This window comes from Polyodon spathula, chromosome 13, assembly GCF_017654505.1.
Source record: "Polyodon spathula isolate WHYD16114869_AA chromosome 13, ASM1765450v1, whole genome shotgun sequence".
Classification (NCBI taxonomy): domain Eukaryota; kingdom Metazoa; phylum Chordata; class Actinopteri; order Acipenseriformes; family Polyodontidae; genus Polyodon; species Polyodon spathula.
Genome location: NC_054546.1, coordinates 1,002,178 through 1,017,370, shown reverse-complemented (window position 1 = coordinate 1,017,370; position 15,193 = coordinate 1,002,178). Strand labels below are relative to the sequence as shown.

The 15,193-nt window shown below is 39.8% G+C and overlaps 1 protein-coding gene across 2 annotated transcripts in view; it reads right to left on the bottom strand.

The window, feature by feature from the left end:
* afap1l2 (actin filament associated protein 1-like 2) overlaps window positions 1-14,972 on the bottom strand; it is a 37,745-nt gene extending 22,773 nt beyond the window's left edge. Inside the window, exon 1 of one of the 2 annotated variants that reach the window (XM_041268596.1) lies at window positions 14,809-14,972. In XM_041268596.1, the coding sequence (XP_041124530.1) occupies window positions 14,809-14,824 (16 nt within the window). In that variant the 5' untranslated portion in view covers window positions 14,825-14,972. The remainder of the gene's footprint in view (window positions 1-14,808) is intronic. The other variant, XM_041268597.1, reaches the window with a different exon arrangement.
* Between the last annotated feature and the right edge of the window lie 221 nt (window positions 14,973-15,193).

Here is a 15,193-nt window from a genome sequence, read left to right as displayed (position 1 = left end):
AGTGATTTTGATGCAGTGGCTCGCAGCCCTATGGTTACCTCAATGATCAAAGACTGGGATCTTCAGCAGAATTCAACTTCTTTCATTGGTTTCTGCAGCAATATAACACAATTACTCAAACAATATTTAGATATCAATGTTTTTGCACAGTCTGTGATTTTCTTTGATACATAACACTTGGATAACCAGGAGTCAGGAAGCAAATGAGCGTGTATAGGACCTAACTCAGTCATCTTTCTGAAGCACCCAAAACCAACAATCTTGCCCAAAACATCTCTTTAATGCAGCAAAAAAAATATTTAAAAACAACTCAGAATCTAATTTAAGTGTTCATACCTACACTTGGTTACTGTGTGAGATTAATATACTATTTAATGCTATAGCAAAAGCTTTGTAATCTGTGAAGAACATATAACAAGAGACCTCCTTATAAAATAAACGCTGTTGCATCTTTGGATCTCAGTGCACTTGTTTCTTGTAAATGCTCAGACCTGCAGCCACATTGCCTGAAGCATCAGAACAAGAACATACAGTAAACTCGATTCAAAAGTGCTGAAGACAAAGAGACTCATTGCAACGCTGCTTCTCAATAATAAAAACTGGGCATCAGCATGACATGAGAGCTACAAGTCTATGATCACAACAAGTGCCTTCTTTCACAAAGGGCTTTCAGTCTGTTCTTTCTGTGAATACTCATACTCCTTCCTTTGGGGGGAGGGCAGAACTCCTCCTGCCTTTTTTCAGCTCTGAAAAAAAAAATCTGTTGCCCAGAAACGCTAGCTACATTTCTGAGCTTGATTTGATGGAAGTTCAAGATGCATAGGCTGGTGTGGCTGGTACAGTACATGAATGGGAACACTGTTGAAAATTGCCAAGCCAGCCCACACAAACCTGACTCGGGTCAGTGCCAACTTCTCCGTCTGCAGCCAATAAGAAGCTCTCTTTGTTTCCCTCGCCCTTACGTGAACCTGCAGGGGTTCTTTACCGCCTCACAAAAGATCTTTAAAAGATGTTTTGTAGATGTTTTGTGTTTCATGAGACTTTATATACAGTGGAGTACGTGCAATATTCTCTTCAAGAGGCTGGTGGTTGAGCGGCAGAGGCTAAAACATTTTCTGTGTTCTTTTATATGTTAACAGAGACACATACTGTACTGTATCTGAATTAAAGATACTATCCTGTGTAATTTAACATTCTTCATACTTTGAATTAAAAGTACTATCATGTGTATCATTCCTACTCTTGTTAGGTTAAATATACTGTACTTGGTATCCTTTATTCACAAGCAGTTGAGTTTGAATGCCTTGAAGCATCCTTCCTGTAGATGCAGTTTTCTGTAAATGTTTAATTCCAACAATTAGGGGTTTCAGAACACACAAACACATTTCAGTAGAAAGGAAACCCATTCTAATTCAAATGCCACTAATTGCCAGCCGCCTCTATGGTTCAGAATATTCACAGAACCTACATATCTTATCTTTCTGCCCTCAAAAGAAATGTACTATACTGTAAATGTAATCTACTGCACCTCGCCTATACACAGCAACACAGTCTCAGTGCATTATTGCACAAAATGCTTACTGGTTGCTTGAAATCTAACAGAATGCAACAGATCTGGCAGTAAGATTTTCTTAGACCGGTGGCTTCATGTCCTATTTCTTACCTGCACCCCGATCTGATGACCTTTTTTGATTTCAGAACCCTTGTGGTCTTCGCTTTCCATTTGAATAGGGGACGCTGGAGGTTTGTGCTGAGGATGCAGTCTCTATGAATGCATGCTCACGGCAAGCACCCTCCTGTTGCTTGCCAACTCAGACCTAACATACATCATCGAAAAAACAAAGGGACCGATGTAACAGGTTTTAACTGCAGTGCACTGTTTGCATATTTTTTTCGTGAATGTTAATTTCTGGATTCTCGTTAAAGTGCAATGATTTGGATGACTGTGTATTTTTCTTTGCAGCCGCATGTGCAAGACGTTACTGATACACTTTGTATGCCACAGCCTATATAGCCATGTCCTTCACAGAGTGCCTACCTTACTCGCTCACTGACATTTAAAAAAGCCACTAAGTCAAGTACACCATTTTTTCCCCACCAGATGATACCTTTTCCATTGCTTCTGTCTTGTGCCATTAATTGACCGAATGCACATCAGCGAAAATGATACACTGCCAGTATAAGAGCCCTGGGTGGGGTTTCCACAGTTCTCCACTGTGGAGTTACAGTGTCCCATGTTGGCTTATCACTCCCTACTCTTTTCCACCCATCCTGTCTCTGGGACCAAGATACTGTCATCACATAGTATAGCTGTAGCATTGGAAAATAAGCCCATTTCTAACTGACTCAAGCAACAACAACAAAAAACATGGCTTTGGAATCATGCTCATCTGTTAAAGCTTATTTCATATATTCCTTACATTTCATACATGCATTAATAGCAAAAATAGTGATGTGTTATCAAAAATATGACTTTCCTACCAGAAGCAATGTATTTAAAAACACCAAACATTAACACAGGAGTGTGGGGGTGCAGGGGAATCATATGTGGCTTTCTTGTAATGGCTTTTAACATCTGGGAAACTCGTTTTATTCACACAAAACCAACAATTCTGAAATTCATATGGACCACACAGCTGCAAGCAGTCAGAAATGACATCCAGTCCCCATTTAACTGAGGAATGGTTTTACTGTTTTTGAAAGGTTCTAGAACCCAGGACAACATGCTTTACCTCACTCACACCAGACATACAACACAAGCATCATAATAAATGAAAAACAGAAAAGCACAAAAGAAACAGACGTTATACAATAACAAAATACAACATTCCATAAGAAACCGTTGTGTACTAGCTTTGTGTTAGTTCTGTAAACATTTTCTGACCGCATATACATTTATTATAAACGTATTATACACACACACACACTCTAATATTAATAGATTTTCCTTCAAAACCGTAGCTTCAGAAATTGAACGGAGCTAAAATAGGTTAATGATACAAAAATTATCCAGTCAAAATGTTTAGGACTGTACATTTTTTAAATATTGGTAGTACATCTACTACAGGCTACCCTACCCGCAATTCCCACTTATAAAGACATTCTTATAATAATAATAATAATAATAATAATAATAATAATAATAATAATAAATATGTGAATCTGAATTCCACAGTGACGGTGCAAGGCTTTTCAACAGTAGTTGTCCTTTTTGAACAAATTGAATGAACTAACAGTTTTGTTTTGTTTTTCATGTTTTCATACTTTTAAAACAAATCTTTCTCAATGAATTAGGCTCAAGCCAAGTGTTGTCAGCAGCCCACAGCAATAACAGAGCTATGCTAATTTAATACATATTAACTTTTCTCCCCCATTGGTAAATGCTGCTGAAGGCTAGTGTACAATGGATTGCAATTGTACAGCTTTTTAGGAATGGAAAGCATTTGTACGGATTTTTAGCGTGAAAAAGCAATTTATCCTCCCTTTACATCCGTACAGTGTTTAGATGCACAATTCCTACGACGTGTGGAATGTGGATGGTATGCACTGCTCCATCACATAAATAATGACTGTGGAGAAGAGCTGCGTGGAAACCCGGCCGGTGCTAGCATTTCACATTTTGCATTGAAGAAATAAAGTACATTCTTTTTGTGTTCATTTAATTATATGGGTACTGTGTGTGCTTCAAGTGTTTATGCATCAAACCGTTCAACTGCTCGTTCACCTACATACATTTTGGTCACAATGCAAACATACCAAGACTATGACATGGTTCAGACTATGGCAGCTCTCAAAACAAAAGTTCTCAATCCCCTAATTTATAGACTACAGTTATAAGAAGGACTCAAAGTCTTCTAGTAGATACTTTATTCAGATTGAGAGGAAGTGGATTTGCCTGTGGCAGCTAAATATGAGTCATTTTCCATGATCTTGCCTGTGCAAATAGAAAGGTAAGGTCAGGTATTTACGATTGCAGGGTTTTTAGAAGCTTGGATTATGAAGGGTGTTTGTGGTTTCATTGGCATTTCAGGCAGAGGTTGCTTTTGAAACAACACAGCCATAGGCCCTGATTGCTATGCTGTCTACATCGCCGTCTGGTTACTGTAACAGCAAAGAATGCTTCTGTTTGCCAAGGATGATCTGTTTGGGTTAATGGCATTTTAGAAATGTATGTGAAATCCGTGGCATTCAATTAAACAGAGGATTATTTACCTGCCATAGCCTTCAGCAAGACAGGACAGCAAATCTGTCTGCATTTATAGAAAACTGATGGATATGTGAAGAGGATTGGCTTCACTTTTAGCCAGACCTTTTGTTTCATTAATTGTCCTTTAAGCGCATGAACTCTTTGGCCTATTTTTGCCATTTATCATCATGCAAGATGATTTTCCAAGATAATTTTCCGGTTCTGGATCGTAGCTGCATGGAAGGAACATAAAGAGAACTCATCCATGTACGTTCTGCAAGAGCTGTTCTATATGAATCAATGGTAATATGCAGTAGCTACAGTAGCTAGGCTAGCAAGCACTGTTCAACTAATTTGCCAAGATGAATATGTATGAGGCTTTTAGGGCATCTTTGAAATTTTATTTACATGCAGAATGCACACAAAACTCAAGGGCAGTTTTAATAGTCTTAAGTGTGTGGTTTTCCACACTAAGGTAAGAATACAAGCGAGACTGGCATTTATAATATCTGTCAGTGTGGCAGGGGCATGTTGTTACATCTGAATTTTGCAAAGCCTCAAACTCTGCAGGTGATTCAAACAGAAGAAGAACCTTTTACAATGACCACATGGCAGAACTGGAGGTTTTCTTATGATTAATATTGTTCTAACCACATGCGGGTGACAACCACATGCATCTTTCTTTAAAGTAAGCACAAGTAAGAACTGCTGCTTATTTCTGTAATGCGAGACGGGACGGTCATGGGAACTCACAAAGAAACTAACTCAGCAGACCTTGGACAGGATGCAACGGTTCTGTGAATGGGGTCACTCCTTTGCGTTTTCCATACATAGTGACAGGACTGAAAATCAATCCAGATAGTAAAAATATACTGTAATCATTCTCCAATGCCATTAATGCACTTAGTTATTTGGGTCATTAGGGCAGCTTGAGTTGTGTAGAATCAAAGAAACAGCTGACTGCTTTCAAATTACAGGAGTGCTGTGGCTTGGGAATAAGCAAGTCGCAGCTTGCTCAGCTGACAAAGCATTGTTTTAAGGTGCAAGAAAACAAGTTAAAACCTTTTCCTTGAGTTATTAATGTATTTGTATGTGCCACAAAAGCAAGGAAATGTGGGGTTAGGGTTTAACTCGCCAGTCCCACCCCCACCCCCCCCACAAGCAGCCAAAGAAACCAGACAACACAAGCAACCGCAGACTGCCGTCATAGAACATGCAACATTCCAGATGACACAAGAGACATCCATCATCATGGTCTACCGGTGCTGTAGCAACACATGTACGCTTCAACACACCCACACCCACTTCTGGCTGCAAAACCGTATCAACTTTACAAAAATTGAACTATATATGCAGCCCACACCTGGTATGAAGAGATGGCTGCCAAGTGAACTTTTGAGGGTTGTCAACCGCAGGCCCAGCTGGGAGGGAGCAGAGGTAATCCAGGATGCTCACCACTGGACAGGACAGGGGTCTAGCTCCGTGCCCTGACACCAAATGGAAAATCTCTTCCATTTAAAGGATATTCTTTTTCCCATTTAATTCTGTCCAGAAGATCTTAAACTTGCTCCTTCTACCCACCCGGGTGGTATCCTCCTCGGCACAGACCTGCGACGTCAGATCTTACACGCTGGAAACAAGAATCTGTATCATATGCCAGGGGAGGTCGATGGGTTGTTTGATGTGCATCATATACCACTACTTGAACTACGGTGGCATGTGAGTAACTCTCATTTCTAGGGATGTGGATAAGGCACTCTATCCACACTTATGACAGACTCCTAGCAGTCCTCTGGGAAGAGGGTAAAGGTGCACACCCCCTATTGAGGAAAAAGAGACTGCAGAACCAAGGCTGCAAGACAAGCATCCTAGCATAACTCAAGGTCGATACGGTAATGGGAGGTACCTGACTTCCAGGTAGCAACCCTGCAGATTTCTGGATAGGAATACGGTATCCAGCACAAGGTGGTGTCAAGAAACTCTCCATGCTTTCACAACATTGCAAGTATATATATATATCCTATATATTACATTATCCAGGCAACTAAAAAACTAGTTTAGCTTTCCCAAGAGATGAATTAAATACCTTTCAATCCTCAATAAGCCTTGCAGTAAACTGGGATAGTAAGAACACATTGCAGTATTATTATTATTTCCTCCAGGCTATAGTGTGTGTTTATATTTGAATCTCACTTGTTTATCAATACATTACTTTTTTGCTGATAAATAACATCTATTCCATTAGCACTCCCAGATGCGAGGGTGCCATAGCTAATTATCCTTCACATGACGAGACTGGCAGTTTTACTCACTCAGCACAATTGTGCAACGCGTGACTCATTGCTATATGTTCAAACAACACGCAGACGACCTAATTGCAAACCTTGCAAATCAGCATGTGTGTAAAACAGAATTACGTTAAAGACGCTGTTAGCTAAAATGGAAGAAAGTTGGCACGTTCATGTTGTATTTCTTTCTTTCTTTCTATAGGCATACTGTGTTTTCAGTGTATTTATTACACAGACTGCAATATCTGTAGCCTGAACCATGGAAACCAGGACAGTGGTCACACTTTAAGCAGCACCAGATGCTAAGATTCTGGGAATCTTTTCACTAGTCTTAGACTTGACCTCATTTAACAGGATAAGGATTAGGATGAGGATACAAAATAAATGTCTGGGTTACCCAATTTAATTAGTTATAATTGACCGTAATTAAATTTGAGGATAGCTTTTCTTCTTTTCCTGCATGAAAAAATGAATAAAGATGTGTGCTTGGAAATAACAGTTACACTACATTCTGTACCTTACATAACAAACCACAAACACCCCAAACAGTGTTTCATGAATGCTCGATTTCAGTCAGTCTGAAAAATAAAGCAGCCAGCGTTCCCCACCACATCCTAGAAATGTATCTTAGTTTATGAGTTAATATAATATTCATGATCTATCTCTGTAAAATACATAGTTATATATAAAATAATAGAAGGGCTGCAGAGAATTACAAGGTTATAATTACATCGAGGCGTTCTGGTGACACCATAAAGCACGAGAGCAAAGCAATTATACCCGGCAGTAATCCACGTCACCCTCATGCTATTCTTTATAACATATGCAGGCCACGAGTTTCAAGGTCTACAGCTTATGGAAGGTAGTTTTCTTTGGTCTGTTTTTGTTTACTTGGTCTACAATTAGTGATTCTCTGGCTTTTTTCAAGATATACAGAGAATTACAAAAAATAAATAAATAATAGGTGATGTGGTGATGTGGTGATGTGTCGTTGCATCACTTAACTACAACTTTTTAGTCTGGGGCTGAGATGCAAAATGATAGTACTTATCCATGTATTATAGCTAAATGCAGTCTAAATCTGTAATAAACCTGGTTAACAAACTAGGTATTTGTGTTTGTCCCAGCTGTATACTGTAAAACAGATGTGTTTTTCTGTTGTGTGATTTTAGTGAATAGCCTTCAGGGCTTATGTTTAAGAGATCCTTTGTTTTTAAGTGTTGTGTACAAGGAGGTAATAATAAACCATTACTTTATATTCACAACATATTAAAAAAAATACCTTGAAATACGTTGTTTACACTCTTTTGCTGTTTGTTTCTCCCGGATGCTTTTCACTTTGCTTTCTTCTGTGGTAGTCTGCAGAGTTACTGCTGTGATGGAATGGGTTTTTTTCAGCTTAAACTATTTCCGTTTCATACACCAGAGAAATCAATCATAATATATCCAATGTCAATGGAGTAACCTGATAGCTTGTTAAGGTTGTGGTGGTGTATAATAAAGGATACACATACTGTACCAATGCTAAAATAAACATAAACATATATACAATGTATTTGACACGTTTGTCAAATACAACATTTTTTCAACGACTTGACCACACAGCTCTGGGCTGCTTACAGGCAGGCCTGCAGACACCCGTCCAGTCTACAGGGGTCGCTGGTGCGCGGTGAGCTGAGGACACCCCTAGGCTCTCCCCACTCCATGCGGGGCTCTGCGCCCCCCCGGGAACTCCTGTCCATGGCTGGCAGTGGAATAGCCTGGACTCGAACCGGCGATATCAGGGTATAGAGGGTATCCTCCACTCCACACGGATTGCCTGTACTGGATGCGCAACTCGGGATCCCCAGAATACAGTGCTCTTATCTTTGAAAGCTGCCAGGATTTAAAGCAATTTTATATTAAATACTACCAAAAAAAAAAAACTGCACTCAAAGCCAAAATATATTACTGTTACAGGCAAGGGGTTGTATCCAGGCTGAACAGTGGGGCACTGATTTGGAGAAAAGGATATGTTTTGCCTTTTGTGATCATGTCTATGTAACTGTTATGACACTGTCACAAAATCTTTCTATTGCAGCAGCTCAAGGGCCTTCTGGAGGAAAGCATCTACTGCTGCTATCAACTGTGTTGTGGGGCCCTACGTTTCAAAAGCAGCAAGTTAGAGAAACTGTCTGACTCATACAGCCAGCTGTTCAAGTTTGAATAATGTTAGTGTCTTTGAAACTGCATTTGTACAACACTATAATGATATCCAGGGAGCTGCAGTGCTATTTCAAGCTCTTTGACATCACTGGAGTTGAGGTACAGGACTTCCTTATCATCTGCTGCAGTTCTGTAACTGCGGATTCTTCTCTTTTCTGCATGCCTAAGATAGCACTGCTGAGAAGAGAAAACCACTGCATGACTACTGCGTCTTCTAAACTAATAAAAGCAGGAATGTTTTTCTTATTTATTTGTCACCCATATAGTTTGCATTGCAGTGGTTTGCTTACAGGTGTTGACAGGGCACAATCCCCTTACACACAAATAAATAATCCATCCATCCATTATCATTAACTGCTTAATCCTTTACAGGGTTGCGGTGAGCCAGAGCCTAACCCAGCAGACACAGGGCGCAAGGCTGGACTACACCCTGGACGGGACGCCAGTCCATCGCAGGGCACCACACACACACAGCAATTTAGATTGACCAAGCAACCTGAACAGCATGTCTTTGGACTGTGAGAGGAAACTGGAGGAACCAGAGAAAGCCCACGCAGACACAGGGAGAACATGCAAACTCCACACAGACAGACCCCTAGGCTGGAATCAAACCCAGGACCCTGGCACTGAGAGGCAGCAGTGCTAACCACCACGCCACAGTGCCACCTTACAAATAAAAAATATACAATATAATAAAAAAATAAACAAGGTTTGTCAGAAATATATAAAAGCCCTTCCAGGGCCCTGTTGTAAATAACACATTGTTAAACAGTAGGTTACCGTGGCCTCAGTCCACAGCGTGGAGTTGTTTTATTATAACAAATGCCTATGTCAAATTTCATGCCTTCAATGGCTCAGCCAATTACGTGCCACCGTGAAAAAGCAAGCAAAAACAAAACAAAACAAAAAAGCAAGCAGCCCTGAAGTTACAGTACAGCCTTCAACAGCCTAACCAATAAACAGGTGTGATGTCTACAAGATATTGAGGAGTTGTTCAGAAGGCAAAAGATACTGACAAGTATTTATACTGAATACTATGCAAGTAAAACCTGACCCAGTGGAGCACTTAAAGAGATTTTAAAGACGTTGGTTGTGCAATGTCACTGCCAAGTTAATGAATGAGACACTCAGACAGATTAAGCCAGTGATAAGACTTGACTGAACCTTAAGGAATTGCAGGTGAGGCTTTAACCGAGGACCCCCAGTTCAAACCTGTGTGTGACTAACAGATCCCTATCACTTTCAATCCCACACATTGGTATTTTTATTTTTGATTGGTGGAGCTACAACAATCTTCAGACAGGTCAACCTCTATCCCATCATTGTTTTTCACTGTAAGCCTGCCCGAGGCATGATATAATTGTGTGTTTTTCATGTGAGAAGTTCAAAGGCAGAGAATCAGTAGCCCCAGTAAGTTGAGTTTAATCAAGCCCCAATAAACCATGATAAATTCAGCATGGGGCTTCACTCTTCTCTCTATACTCGCTCCAATAACTCTGCACTGTCTACAGGGAAAAATGGGACCAGATGCTGAAGCCAGGTTCTTTCCAACATAAACGTTTTTTTTTTTCGTGTTTTCTACATAGAAAGTTAATTTAAAATGTGCACCACCTTTTATTACTTACATTGCTGCTAATTTCTTCCAAGTGTCCATGGTTGGCTTTTTAGTGTTGTTTATGAAACAGTTCTGCTTACTTGGTATTAAAAGAACATCAGTGTTCCCACATTAGTAAGCAATAAACATGAGAATGAGGAGCTTAGAACCTTGGGAGCTAGAACCTTGAGAGTAGGAGGTAGAACCTTGACAAACAGAACCTTGAACATTTCTCTGTCAACTAACAAAGGAAGACAGCTTGTATCTTAAAAACAACAGCAGAATTGAAGGAGATATGGATTGACTATCCCTATCCCTGTAGTGGCTGAGTAAAAGGAGACTGTTCTATTTTAGACACGTTTGTTCACTGTGTCAGGGTTCCAGTTTATCTGCCACAGTCAGTTCTTGTTGTGTTTCGATCTAGCATGTTCCAGCTCTATCTAACCACATCTGAGCATCATGACATTTGCAATACCCCATTTTGTGATATTTTGGTGCATCCTCCTCAGAAGATTTCAAAGACCTAAGTGGCCTGGGCTCCCTCACGCAAAACAAAGCTGGCATTCATAAGTGCTTGAGTGTTTGAAGCTTGTTAAAAAAAAAATGAGAAAAGGGGTGATAAACAAAATGAATGATGTGCCTGTGAAGTAAGGAAACAAAAAGAAGGGTTTTGGTGTTTCTTTCCTGAAAGCAGTGGGCCATCAAGAACATACCCTTCCTGAGCAAAGGCGGTGCACCGTCATTCACCTACAATAGCAGGCAGGCAAAGCAGGGCTTCAATCACGACATGATCCTGCTTGGGGTATGCAGCTTGTTCCCAACTCTGACACCACATACTGTACGCTTTGCAAATCTGCTCATATGCTGTACTATTTCAGTGTACACATGCATTGTTTTTATAATGGTGGTGCACAAAGAGCCCTATTTTAATTATTTAAAATTCGAAATAGATTGAGATTTGAAAGATTTGATAACAATGTATTTATTTATTCATTGACTTATTAGTTGGTAGTGCGTCCAGTTATTCAGCAGAGTGGGACAACTACATTTACAAAAATAAAGAAAAGTGCCTTATTGTAGGTTCTTGCTAGCTGTGCATGCTAGCCCAGTATGCCTCTTGTTCCTTGAAGGTTTGTTGGAAGTGACTTCTGCTCTTTATACAGCTAACCTAGTCTGCTGTATTAGTCCCAAAGGGACTGTAACTACAGGAGTATTTCTCTGCATGTCAGTAACAAGATAGCAGTAAAAAGGAGCTAAAATGACATTCCTAGCATTACAGAGCAACAATTAGATCTGAAAGTGGGATGGCTGGGCTCCAAGGTTAAATTAATATATATATATATATATATATATATATATTATATAATATATATATATATATATATATATATATATATATATATATATCTTGTGCATCACTTTTAAAGCTGCACTAGTGTTATCCACCCTGCCTTTATCTGGTTCTATGCCCATTTTTATTGTGATTTGTCCAGGGTTTATATTTATTTCTTTTTTGGGGGGGTGCATTTTTAGAATCTGGAGGACTGCTGATCTTCAAAGTATGTGCTTCTGCAGCTGTTTTGTGAAGAAAAATTGATTTGAAAGAGCCTAGGATAGCAGGAAACATGTTATTGAAATGAGAAATGTGCTGTCTAAAGATTCCGGTGTACAGGCTGCTACAATCACCAGAGGAGCTGCTACCAAGCATTCCCATTCTAACAGAGCTGACTTATCCAGTGGTAAGGCCAGCTGAAAACATCCTTTGAAAGTTTCAGCATTCCAGCCCGTTGTGATTTAACATTGCATTACAGCATGACCAGCACTCTAAGTTGTGTTTCCGACAGCTGGTGAACAAGAGGCGTTGACAACAGCAATGCTGGCCCTAATGCAAACAGCACCAGAGCGGATCATAAAACGAGTACAAAAAAAAGCACTTTGCTCAAGTTTCTGAACTTCAACCCCATAATCTGGGATTGGAAGCTGTTTTATTTTTTCCCAAAATAGATGTCCTTTATAAAAGTAGCTGCTAATCCCCTGCGGTTTGAACACAGAGCCACTTAATAAACATGTGGCCGTTTCTGTTTGCTGGGGTCTCTATATTTAAACATGTAAAATTGGATGAGAATTTTGTTGTTTTCATTTTTGACAGTGAAGACAAAGCTTTTCTTCATTGTAGTGGTTATAAACAGCAGCCAATGGCTTGACGTGTTTATATGTGTTTGTGTGTATGCGTGCATGTGTCTGTGTATACGTGTGTGAGTGCATGCGTGCATGTGTGTGTGTGTGTGTGTGCGTGTGTGTGTGTCTCCATAGTTCTTTACAGTATCATGTACAGCACAGTGTATGACCTTTTCACCGGAACCAATACAAAAGCTATACATTTTCATTAGCATCTCCAAGTGCTGTGATGATTATTTAAGTGTGTTCCTGCATTGGGGAAGAGTTCCCTTTGTCGTAGTCAGTGCTGAAAGCTGAGTCATAGTAAAGGCTGAAGATTTCCTGAGTCATAGTAAAGGCTGAAGATTTCCTCCCAAACCCAGGCCACAACAGGACACAATGTAACCCTGATAAAACTGAAACATTTTCCAAATAGAAACTCTTTACACAGCAGCAACATTACAATAAGGCCCTTTGTTAAAATAAACGTATTAACAAGTCCACCTACTAGCTGTAGTCACACCCCCCCCCCCACTCAATTTCCTGTGCTTGTGATTTTTAACGTTACCTACACTCTGCAGAGGAATGTCTCTTGAAAAACACACAAGGGGTAACCAAGATGCAATCTTCCTAATGGAAGAACAGAGCAGTGCAGCTGAAGGTCTCATCCTTGACCTCTCCACGCGCATCACAGGGCTTTGAGAGGTGAAGGCTGCTGCTGTCAACCGTGCCCTGTTTATTAACATCCTTTCAACTGAGAAAAACATCTGCACAGGTGTGTGGAAAAAGACATACAGCGCTGGTTAAACTGGCTTTCATTAACAGCCACCTCTAGGATTTCACGCATTACGTTTGGAGTAAATAATGTGTTAGGGTGTCTATTCGAATGAAAATGAACACGTTATAATATCAAAGAAACAACATACAGTTATATTGCCAGCTACAGTAATGAAATCGTTTTTTTCTTTTTTTGCAAAGCCTGCGATGAGTTAATAACCACACAACATGCCAGGCCCCCGACTCACACAGCATCCTACGCCTGTGTGAACTCAGCCTGCTTCTCCCCCAGGGGGAATGAAAAGACTCAAGACGCTGGCTTGCAACCCTGCTGGGCTTTAAATGCCATTCAGGCTTGCTAGAACCAGCGCAGCACTAAACGACCCACGCAAGCAAACAGGCTCCCGTTCCTTTCCCTCCCTTTTACTGTTTGCTGTTTCCTGGAGGATATCGATGTTTAGCTTTTTTTTTTTTTTTTTGAGGGTTCAAACACTTTTCCACCAGGAGCTCCCATTCATTTACTACCAGCAACAAAAAGAGCAGCTCTCTTTATAATAAGGACACATCTAACTGCATGTATGAGGAGTTCAGGAGCGTATTAACCACAGCTAAAGTTAGGACTTTGAATGCATGTACATTACTGTCAAATTAACCGCTAGAACATGGTCATCTGCATTCATTAATGCAATGTGCTGGCACATACACAAAAGCAGGGATGTGGTAGAAAGCCATGTGTTTCGAATTATTGTTTTATTTATTTATTTATTTATTTATTTTAAATATGCTGATAAATGTTAGAATTGAATATACATGAAGGAAGCTTTAATCTATGTACCTAGAAAAAAGTATTCCAGGTTTAACTAGCTGCAATGGATTAGTGGCACAATGGCTATACCAGATAATGTACAGCTAGTTCGGTATCTGTGGTACTGCATAATGAAATAATACTTTTAAAAAACAGGAACACGAGTTTCTTCAGTATAACTTAACTTTTACTTTCTCAATTGGGAAAACGCTTGCGAACATTTGGACATTGCTTTGTATCCGCCCGCTGTAACTATTGTCTCCCCTAACTCTAAACTTTGCATTTCTCAAATTATTGAAGGAAATTTGAAATTTGAAAAAGTGACAGGTTCACGGGGTGTGTCCAAGCCCTGTTAAATGTAGCGTGGTGTAGCAGCCTGGTACAGTACAGGTAACAGTTCTGTATGCATATCATTCAGCCACAATGCAAGCTGTTTGTCTGTGGCAAACGATATTCTGTAACATCCAGCAAACAACGATTACAGGTAATTAAACTGAATAGAAAACGGAAATAACTTTCAATGCACTTTGCCCAGCTTGTAAACAAAACATATTCTATTTTTTAAATTATTATTATTAATTTATTTTTTATATTATTTTTAACAGTGGGTGGTTAACGCTGTATTCTGCTCACTTCTGTGCATTTTCAGATGCCTAAACAAAACACGACGACCGGTCACTGCATGTTATGCCAACAGCCTAAAGGACCTATTTAGACAGCATATCAGTAAATGCTATTTGTAAATGTAATAATAACAGAAACGTAATACTTTTGTTGTCAGAAACGTCACTGTTACCTTTATGTTTCTCCATGAGGACTGGCAAGAAGAAAGGAGGGTAATTCCTATTCCAATCAATTTTGAACGTTTTTTTATTGTCTGTTGAAGGTAATGCAATCCCGATTCAGTCCGTGTGTTCCCTGCCCTTGCTGTCCAGCCTGTTCCAGCTGTATGATGTGCCTGAGCAGAATTTACCCAGCTGAAGGCTCTCTCCGACACACAGCCCCTCCTTGTAACGTCATCCCTGCATCAACTACTACAAAACGTGAAGCAAGGGATTTTTATTTACGGTACCTCAATTTAAGTTATACATTCTTTTAACATTTTTATACACCAAAATATATGATCATACTAGAAAAACACAAATACTGTAACTGAACAAAAGTGAAAACGCTTTTTTCCC